The 11,439-nt window shown below is 38.7% G+C and overlaps 1 protein-coding gene across 1 annotated transcript in view; it reads left to right on the forward strand.

Moving 5' to 3' along the window:
• Positions 1–11,158, forward strand: part of RAB39A (RAB39A, member RAS oncogene family) — a 32,053-nt gene extending 20,895 nt beyond the window's left edge. Inside the window, exon 2 of the mRNA XM_077893332.1 lies at positions 6,388–11,158. Within this exon, the coding sequence (XP_077749458.1) occupies positions 6,388–6,814 (427 nt within the window). The 3' untranslated portion in view covers positions 6,815–11,158. The remainder of the gene's footprint in view (positions 1–6,387) is intronic.
• Positions 11,159–11,439: the final 281 nt, after the last annotated feature.

Raw genomic sequence — 11,439 nt, forward strand, 5'->3', positions numbered from 1 at the left:
GTCCTGCAAAAGTAGGCCTTCTGGGTGTGTGAGCCTTGTTACTGTGGGTCCCCTCAGGTTCCACTCCCATCTTGCTTATGTTTATGACTTACACTTATTGACAAAGTTCCAGCTGGGTCAAACAGAAAACACCTAGCTCTTGATCACCCCTCAGATTACACAGTCACTGGTGTTCCAGGCATTTAGTCTCTATCAAAGCCAGGTTGTAAGCCAAGAACTTTCTCAAAAGCATAGTGGCTCTTGACAAAGAGCATACCTTTATTCCAAATGCCACTCCTACCTTTATTCCAAAATGCCACTCCTGTGATTGTCCAGTGGAACCTTCTCCAGGCTTGACAGAGCATCCCAGTACTGCTATAGGTACTTCTGGAAGGCACCATTAGATCTGGTGGACCATGAGCCAAGTAGCAAAGCTGCTTGCATTGTAGCTTGGACCATGCATATAGCCTTTTGGGTCTCCTATTTAATGGATCAGAGAAGTACATTCAAATATTATACAAGTGTCCTCCACAATCCAAAAAGGCCCATTAAGTATTATGCTTTCTTCTTCTTGGTGGGGGACATAAGATACCACAACTTGTCTTTGGGGAGGTTTTAATAGCATACCTCGGATTAAGGGATCCCCTCCCCCAAGAAACTTCACAGATTACTATTATATTTTCATGGGATATATATTTAGGTATATATATTTATTTATATTTATATTTATATTTAATTTATCCATTCTTCTCTAGCCACTAACATGCTCATCGCATCTCAGTGACCTTGGTGTGAGAATATAACACACTGCTAATAGATCTTAATATTGGGCACCTTTCTTTTTTTGCACTGCTAGTAGTATCTGTTTCCTCAAACTTCCTCACTGTCTCTGCCATTTCTCCCCTTTCCCCAATGGCTGTGTCGTGGTTTAACCAAATCAACCACTTATTCCCTAAGACTGTACTGAGTGCCCACTATGTGCCAGGCACTTAAGAATCACTGCATATTCAGTAGTGAGCATAGACATGGCACCTGCCTGCCTTTCACAATTAACAAACCAATATCCTGAATTCAGAAAGTGGAAAGAGGTGGAGAAGGATGATATGCAAGAGTACTAACCTTGAACACAGTTAATTCTGCCCACCAGCCTGAGAAACAGATTTTAACCAAATGGCCACCATTTTTCCTTCAATGGAGGTGTCCAGTAAGAGGAGTAAAGTGTTCCTCCAGTTCTCTTTCGTGAGGAGAAAAAGGTTGAAACGGAAATCCTGTTTCATCCTATGGTAGAAGTCTAAGTGTGAGGGAAGAGGGAGAAGAGTTTCTCCTGCTAAGAGCAGTATTCCTTGGCAGTGTGGAGTGTCTACTTGGGATTGGTTATAATTAATTCATAGGGACACCAGCCTACCTGGTTGAGTGATTTTCCCCAGAAACATTCAGCAGCATGCTGGGCTGATCCAGAGATACAGTCTTCCCAGATGAGTGTAGCAGTGGGGGAGGAGCTTGGGAATGTAGATGTTTCCAAGAAAACAATTATACTGATATCTCCTAGAACTACGGTATGGATGGAGGTAAAAATAGGAGGGTATTAATGGATAGAAAGTAGTAGAATTACTCAGTAGATTACAAATCTGGATAAAATTTAAAAATTATCACTAAAAATATGCTGCAGGCTATGAGATCTTGATCAAAAAGTAGTATGTAAATCTCCAGTTTGGGAAGTAGTGAATTTCTGATGATGAAAAGAAAGTAGATGAGAAAAGCAGAATGAAGAGGATAGTTCATTAGAAACAAAAAAATCAAGTAACAGAAATGACACCAGACAGCCCATCCAAATGGATGTTGAAATCAGTGAGCAGAATGACAGGAATTGAGATGGAAAGAAAAACAAAGTGCTGAAGTCTTCAGCTTATAGAGGATGACCCAGCAGTTAGCGAATGACAACAGATGATCCAGCCAGAAGGCATAAGCCTCAAAGGAGCAGGGAAGTTTTTGGTTTTTGTTTTTACAACAGGGGTTGGAAGAGAATTATCTGGAATGGGCACTGGGGAAAGCAGAAACCACCTCCTCCTGGTCCTATAGAATGAGCAATTTTAGCATGTTGAGGAGTCTGTTCTGTGAAAATGGGGGAGGGGTTGCTAATAGTGTAGCTTTCAAAGTGTAAAAGAAGCAGTAGGTTTCTTTTATACTCAAAACTAGATTGGGGTGCCAGCTGGCTCAGTCAGGAGAGTGTGCAACTCTTGATCTCTGGGTTGTGACTTTGAGCCCTTCGTTAAATGCAGAGATTAGTCAAAAATAAAATCTCTGAAAAAACAAAACCAGATCTTTCACTTGGGAGGAACAAGGATCTACTAAGAGCTTGTATCCCTGAAACTGTCTGCCATGATTCATCTTCCCCATTTTACCAGTGTCATGTTGGATGTAGGGGGTGCTGGGTCCCCTTTCCAGTCATGCCACAGAATAGCTTCATAACTTTCAATTTTCCCATAACATTCCTGAGACCAGATTGGAATCCATTCATTTATTTCTCTCTCCTTTCCTTCTCTTCCCTCCTTCCTTCCATTTCTCCCTCCCCTATTTTTTCCCCCTTTTTTAAAATCATCCATTCATTCAGTGAGACTTTCAAAGCCCAAAAGGAAATAGGTAAGGTAATTTGCAGCAAGATGTTGTTGCTTATAAAGAATTATTACTGGGACGCCTAGGTGGCTCAGCGGTTGAGCATCTGCCTTCGGCCCAAAGAGTGATCGATCCTGGAGTCCCAGGATCAAGTCCCACATCAGGCTCCCTGCATGGAGCCTGCTTCTCTCTCTGGCTATGTTTCTGCCTGTGTGTGTGTGTGTGTGTGTGTGTGTGCGCGCGCGCGCGCACATCTTGGGGAAAAAAAAAGAATTGTTACTCATCATCAACTCTGGATTTTTTTTTTTTAAGATTTTATTTATTTACTCATGAGAGACAGAGATACAGGCAGAGGGAGAGGCAGGCTCCATATAGGGAGCCCAACGTGGGACTCGATCCCAGGTCTCCAGTATCATGCCCTAGGCTGAAGGTGGCGCTAAACTGCTGAGCCACCCAGGCTGCCCAACTCGAATTCCTTATAGGGAAGCTGACCTACATAGTTCTCTCAGGATCTGTACCCTACTTCTTCTGATACTTCCAAGAACTCCTAGAGACCGAAGTATGACCCAAAAGAGCAGGCCCAGAAAAAGCTAAATGTTCCTTACCCCCTTCTAGAAGACCTAACTCTCACATTCTAGTTTTCAGGCTGTAGGCTTGTCTCTTCCCCTGAATAATTGACAGCAGGGATGCCCAATTGTTTTAGGGAAAACCTACCCCCTGGGACAACTATATCTGAATGGGAAGGCTAACATATCAGAATTCTAAACCTCTTATCCATACCCACATATAGAAACTGAAGATCAAGTTATTACGTAGAAAATGACGGATGTCATATTGAGACCTTTTATTCCAGCTAATCTATTATTAATAAGGGCTGTTTTAGAGTGTACATGGCATATACTTTGCTGTAATTTTGTTCTATAGAATTTGCCAACTGTATTCCAAATGTGTTTGCAAAATTAGATATAAAGGGCTAGAAAACATGGCATTTTCTACAGTGTGAGATATGGCTCTGCCTAATATACGAGCGTTTCAGCATTGAGTTTTCAACCACAAAAGCATGTTTTTGTAAATTAAACTCATGGTAGATTAAATAGGAGGGGGAATCAAAGTAATGCAGACTTGGTGCTGAGTAAATTAAAGCTTTCAGTCTAGTAACAGCCTTAATGTCGTTTCTCTTACAGCACTGCACATCTGCCTGAATTCACACATATCAAGATAAGCAGCAAAACAATAACAAATTATCCCTCAATGTTTTTTTAAAGCAACTTAAATGAACCCCATTATTTGAAGCCTGTGAAAGATAGTGGGAGATTTTTCTTACTAACAGTGGCTATGTAATCCAGTAGTCCTTGAGAAAACATTCCTAAAATAGTCACTTGAGGGCAGCCCGGGTGGCTCTGCAGTTTAGCGCCGCCTTCGGCCCAGGGTGTGATCCTGGAGTTCTGGAATCGAGTCCCACGTCATGCTCCCTGCATGGAGCCTGCTTCTCCCTCTACTTGTGTCTCTGCCTCTCTTTCTCTCTGTGTCTTTTATGAATAAATAAATAAAATCTTAAAAAACAATAGTCACTTGACAGTCTCTACTAAGAATTCTCAGGAGAGGGTGCCTGGGTGGCCCAGTCTTTTAAGCGTCCCATTCTTGGTTTCAGCTCAGGTCATGATCTCAGGCTCATGATATGGAGGCCTGTATCAGAGGAATCTTCTGTGGATTCTCTCCATCAGCCCCTGTCCCTGTGTTCCCTCTCTCTCTCTAAAATAAATCTTTAAAAAAAATTCTGAGGAGAAGCAGGGAAGCAAATGAAAGGGAAAGAAAAAAGAGGTGAAATACTTTCTTCCCACACCCACAACAAATGGTGCTTGTGATTTCAGCAGGAAAGATAATGAAGGAATGCAACAGATGGAGAGAGTACCAGGTGACCTACTGGCCTTCCACAAAGATCTTGGGTGGTCAAATGAGTTTACTTAATGATCATCTCAATGCTCAAGACCATTGACAACTTAGAAACAGACATTTGCAATCTCTGCCTCGTACAACATTTAGCACTTTCCCTCTCCAATAAGACTAATCAATCCAATATAACAAATACTAAGCAACATATATCATTTCCCAGGTAATATGATATTAGGTATTGTCAGATACCTAGAGGAAAAATGACCCTCAAGGAGTCTTGAATTGAATGGGAGACATACCAACCGGTCCAATCAGCACATTGTGAAAATGGATATAATCATAATGGCAGTATGCCAAAGGCTCAATGGAGTTATAACAGGATTGCCTAAGAGGACAAAAGGTCAGTGGCAGGGAAAGCTTCTCTATACATGATTTTTTTAATGATTTATTTATTTATTCATGAAAGACCCATACACAGAGAGAGATGCAGAGACACAGGCAGAGGCAGAAGCAGGCTTCTCACGGGGAACCCGATGTGGGACTCAATCCTGGATCCTGGGATCACACTCTGAGCTGAAGGCAAACGCTCAACTGCTGAGCCACCCAGGCATCCCTATACATGATTTTTGAGCTGATTCTTGAAGGAGAAATAGGAGGGTAGAAGACATTCTGGGTAGAAAAAATAATGCATGTAAAGGCGAGAAATATAGAACAGTATGGCCTTAGCACCTTGCCTCATGATTCAGTCAGGAAATAGCACATGTGAAGGGTTAACTGAAAGTTTAGCAAAGTGACTATTTCTAGAAATGTGGGCAAGGTGAACAGCATCAATCAAGGATGGTGAGGCATTCAAAGTTAGCCACAGTGAGAAGCCATCCACCACCTGACCAACAGAGGGAAGAGAATGAGATTACCTGAACCTGGTGGAACCCATTAGAAAGGTGCTATTCAAGGGGAACCACAATCAGAAACAGGAACATAGCTGCTGTGAAGCCAAGAGTGGAGATGGAGAGGAGGGTACGTAGCTGGACCTCTTTGCTACCCAGCTGGTGCTCCCATTGGCTGAACCTCACTGCAAGCCCAAGGGCGAGGGAGTTGGGAAAGCTTTGATGCCCAGAGAAGAGCAGAGACTAGATCTAGAGGGACAGATGGAATCCCTAGCACACCTCAGATTCACACCCCATGTGCCAACAATTTCCTGTTTCTTGAAGAGATATCACACAGGATTGTAGCTGTGACTCACATTATAACAGGTGCACCCTCGTTTCTTCTTCAATGGATAGAGAGGGGCTCCTTGCATTAAATAACAGGAAGAGAGATTTTTAAGATCTGGTTGGCTGGGCAACCTCTGCTCTTCACCATATCTTTCTATATTCCTATTTTTAATCACAGTAATGTAATAATTACTCAAGCAGATAGTTGAAAATAAAAACAGTCCTAAGTGCAAGATAACATACCACTTAAGTTCTTTTTGTCTATCTAAAAATAACTACACTTTAAATATTCTGTCAGTGGATGAAACTGGCTTGCCTATTAGTTTCAGAATATTTTTGTCCACTTAAGACACTTCATATTTGGGAGCACACCGATGGCTCGGTCACTCATGAAGCATCTGCCTTTGGCTGGGGTCTTGATCCCAGCCAGGGTCCTGAGATTGAGCCCCGAGTAGGGCTCCCTGCTCAGAGGTGAGTCTGCTTCTCCCTCTCCCTCTGCCTCTCTCCCTGCTCTTGGTCGCTTGCTCTCTCCTCTCAAATAAAATCTTTTTTAAAAAGACACATCATATTTGATTTATAAATTCTGGTCCAGGTTACCTTCAAATTTTATTATGGTGCTACATTGTTTGAAAGAGGAGAAGCAGAAAAATTTGTCCCTTTACAACCTGTTTTTCTATTTCTTTTTCAGATCAATAACTCGATCTTATTACCGCAACTCAGTTGGTGGATTTTTAGTATTTGACATTACCAACCGACGATCTTTCGAACACGTGAAAGATTGGCTAGAAGAAGCAAAAATGCACGTTCAGCCGTTTCGGATTGTATTTCTGCTGGTGGGACATAAGTGTGACTTGGCTTCACGACGTCAGGTTACGAGAGAAGAAGCCGAAAAACTGTCGGCAGACTGCGGTATGAAGTATATAGAAACCTCTGCAAAAGATGCCACAAATGTTGAGGAATCCTTTACGATCTTGACAAGAGACATATATGAACTTATTAAGAGGGGAGAAATTTGTATTCAGGATGGCTGGGAAGGAGTTAAAAGTGGTTTTGTTCCGAATACTGTGCATTCTTCTGAGGAAGCAGTAAAGCCCAGGAAAGAGTGTTTCTGCTGACTTCACACAGGCCACAGAACTAACGTGAACAGATTGGGCGTCATCTCAGGATAAATACCAACATTAACTTCAGAGTGATGCAATGAAAGCATTTAAGCAACAGTTACAAACCCATGCTAACGCTGTTTAGGAAGTGTTAATTCAGAGCACTCTGCTTACTTGCCACACTACCAGATTGGGTATTTTGCTAAATTATCGGGCAGAGCAGACAACTTTTTCTTGAAACTGGAGTGTCTACAGAATTACTCCCATTCTCTCTTTGTTAGCATATAGCTGACCTTAATGTCCACATATTTCAATATTACTCACTTTTCTTGACAGTTTGAAATGGGTTTTTTGTGCATATATAGTCTGATCGAAAACATTTGATCAGGAATTATATTCTCATAAGTTACTTTGTTAATACTGAATAGTAAAGTGGATTTAAAAGTGCATAGTTCGCTTTCAAAGTAAACAATCTCAGAGGTCCCATCAACTAGGACTAAGTAACAACTCCTGCTTAAGGTACCATGCTTTTAACCAGTCTTCGAAATATTTATGCTCCCTTAATTTGCCTGAACGTAAGGAAATAAGTTTTATACTCATTTTTGTTCTCTGATTTATTGCTCTTGATAATTTTATGTTTTGTAAAAATATCTAAGGATCCAAGCAAAATATTTTATTGCAAATATTTATAAAAATAAAAATGAAGGACCATTCATCAGCAAATGTTTTGATGTTATACCATATTGTCCTTATTTAGACAAGAAAAACAAGTTTATTTATATGCCAACATTTTCAAAGAAAGTAAATGCAATTTACCTTGAACTATTGTCAAAATTATCAGTATAGGTAAATATGGAATGTTTTTAGTATTTGCTTTTTTGTCCAAGTAAGTTACTTAATTTTCCCGTTTCTGGTACAAGAAAAGTATAGGAAAGACTTTTCTGGACAAGGAAGATTGGGTACATGTTTGATATATTTAGCATTCAAATTATATTTCAATAAAATTAAAGATAGAATAATAATAATGAGTTAAGGCCATAAAATGACTTCTGAGTTTTATAATTTTTATCTTATTGATTAAATTCTCCTCCTGGAAGGGACATTTTGATCACAAACTCAAGTATTTTATAACATACATTTCTGTTGTTAACCATTCCTAATCACAAAGGGGCACCAAATGCAGCCCCCTTTTTAGAATCATGCATTTTACTGTTAAAATAGGAGCTCCATTTGTTTGGAAAACAGTGATAATGGTAGAAAGAATATTTAACTAGAAATCAAAAAACCTGTGTCCTAAGCTTGCCTCTGCTGTACCATTTGAACATGAGCGAGTCACTTAACCTCACTAAGCATCATGTGTATCAGTGCTCTTAATTGTAAAACTTATTTTGAGAATCAAGTGGATATGTGAAAAAGCTTCGTAAATAGAGAAAGCATTATGCAAATACAAGCATGATATCAGCTGCTTGTGGCCATCCTATTACATTTACGATGGATGAGAATTTTGTTTTCCTGTGGTCTTTCTCTTCATCCCCACATTCTGCAGAGAGACCAGAAGAATGTGCATGCTTTCATGAACCTAGGGGATCGCTCCATTTCATGTGTGCCCTCTGCCCTCTTGCCCTGAAGCCCCCCCACACCCCCCACACCCCGTCCTCCAAGGTGGAAATGATAGGGAAAGAAATCCCAGGAGACTTGATTCAATCAGAAGTCCTGTTTGAATGTGGTTTTTGTGCATCTTTGAAGTGGATATTTAATTATATTTTAAATACTTGAACATTTTCTCGGTTCATGGAAGTATTTTTAATAGCACTTATGGAGAGAAGAATATAAATTATAACATCACTGTAAGATTTTGAAGTCATATTGTCACCATTTTCTTGATATCTTTGTATTAATTCCATTCAAGTGAGGTTCAAACTGTAACTGATCAGATAAGAATTGCTGTCCCCCCAAAATGTGAAGTAATTTATTTTTACTGCTACAATTTTAAATCTTACATTACAATTTTCCATCGGTCCAAAATGGCACCAACTCAAAAACTGAGTAGCTAACAATTTAAAGTACAGTCACCTGTGCCTACTTGTTTATTAAACAGCTAAAATATAAAATAAGATTTAATTTTCAGTGGACACCCTTTGTAATACTATCGTTGGGGTCAGACTAATATTGGGGCTAAAGGGTATGATTTGTTCCAAGATTTAGAATAGAACTAAAAGGTCAGAAGAAACAAATGGGGGCAGCCCGGGTGGCTCAGCAGTTTAGCGCCGCCTTCACCCCAGGGTGTGATCCTGGAGTCCCGGGATTGAGTCCCATATCAGGCTCCCTGCATAGAGCCTGCTTCTCCCTCTGCCTATGTTTCTGCCTCTCTCTCTCTCTCTCTCTCTCTCTCTCTTTGTGTCTCTCATGAATAAATAAAATCTTTTTAAAAAAAGAAGAAGAAACAAATGGAAATGCAAGGCCCCCAAAAGTGGATACTTCCCCAAGATCACACAAAAGCAGAAGTCTAGTTGGGGCACTTTCCATTACTGTGCTATGTCAAGGGTGTGGGTATGCACTCGTGTGTGTGTATGGCGGGGCGGGGGCAGGGGTAAAGCAGGGGAGGGGGAAAGCAAGGAGAAAATATGATCTAGCTGAATCCACAAAATACTAAAACTGGGCCATAGCATTTTGAGGTTATAGAAGAATTGTTTGTGGTGCAACAATACTAAAATGAATAACTGAAAAAAAATAAAAATAAAATGAATAACTGCAAGATCTGAGTTCCTACACAAGATTGCCAAACATCTGTATAACCTTAGCTAGATATTTTTATCTGTATCTATATATATATACACATATATATATAAAATAACTGACCTATTTTCTTACACATAATTATGGAGAATGTGGATAATGATGCCAAAACAATGAAAATATTTGCTCCAGGCAAAACATTTTGACTAAGTGTCTTAGAAGTCAGGTATAGTTGAATCAGATATAATTGAAATTATTTAATTTAAAAAGTACTTAATTTAAATTTAAGTCTATTTGAATTTAAAATAACAAAATTAATGGATGACGTAGCTAATTACTACATATTTTAAATAAACATGATAAAAATGAAGTAAAACATCTATCTGATCATATAACACACTTGTCCCTGACAAATACTTCTCATCCTGAGTTGCGTTAACGCTTTCAGCGCATGTGGTAATTTTAATCAATGGCAAGCTTAAGCCAAAATGATTTTGTAAACAGAATGCTTTTAAATGTGGCCTTTATATACATAATAGTAGCAAACAAGATTTCTCTGAGAGTTTATGCTAGGTTTCCAAAAACCTCAAAGTACTCCATGATTTTTTTTTTTAGCGGCAACCAAAGCAGCCTTTATTATTATGAAGATAACCTTGCCAATCTATTTATCCAACTTTACAGTGTTCAAAAACTGAATCTATGGATTAATAAAATCCTTTTGAGTGCTTTTAATTTTATATTGCCTTTGGTTCAATCAAGTACAAAGCTTCCATTGACTTCAAAGAGTGCACTGTATTTGAATAATTTCCTTAGGTCTGACAGTGACAAGGATTTGAAAAACTAAAGACCCATTTCGTAAGCTAATTCATTTTTTCCTCAGTAACTGCCTGGAAATATTCAGTCGGAAATGCAAAGGAAAATTGTAATCTTTAAGAAGAAAAAAAGGACAGAAAGACTATAAAAGCTTTCAGGTTAGATCCTTTGTATTTTAAAATCGAATACATTCCACAGCTGATAAATAGCCATCTCTGCTTCAAAATCTTTCTGAAATCCCAATGTTTTCACTAAACTTTCTGAATGACAATCTTTACCTGATCTTAAAATAATTAATAAACTATTCTCCTCAACTTGGATGAACTGCTGCATGACTCGGTATTTCTATGATCCTAATTACTGATGAAGGTAGACACATGAGTGTTGAGCTGTGACAATCTATACCAATCATTACAGATTCTAGTTCACTTACTACACATAATCATGATATAGAATAAATGAAGAGAAGAAAATTTAAAGATTATATTTTAAATTAGCGCTCCTTGTTGTTCTATCTCTGGAAAAAAATTGTCTTTTTTTTAAAATAGTGCCTAAAACATTGTTTTATCGATGTGCTCTTCGGTGACTGGTAATTAATGGTTATTATGTTGAATTAATCCTATTAAATGTGGATTCCATATTCATGGTTTTGATTTCTACCTTCCATAGAGAAACAAACGTGCTTTGCTACAATCATTTTTTTTAGAATGACAGCCAACGAAAGAAAGGTATGATATACATTTTTTTGAAGTATGTTATTAGTGTTATTTGATTTTAAATAATGAATAAAGAGAATGAGAACTATGGTTGTCACAGGATTGTTACATTATCCATCTTCAGTGACCCATCTTTAGTGGTGTTTTCAAAACAGAATAGGCTATTTAACTGCAATTAAATATCTGTGTGTGTGTTTACAAATGAAATGAAAGAATCAGATCTAAAATCCCATGTATATTACATAATACCCTGGTGAACTGTGGGGCTGAACCCTATAATAATCAAACATTTATATATGTGCAGAAAAATGTATGAACATTTACACTAAAAATGTCTATAAATAACCCATCATCAACTGAGATCAGAGCTTTTTG

This window comes from Canis aureus, chromosome 3 (genome assembly GCF_053574225.1).
Source record: "Canis aureus isolate CA01 chromosome 3, VMU_Caureus_v.1.0, whole genome shotgun sequence".
Taxonomy (NCBI): Eukaryota; Metazoa; Chordata; class Mammalia; order Carnivora; family Canidae; genus Canis; species Canis aureus.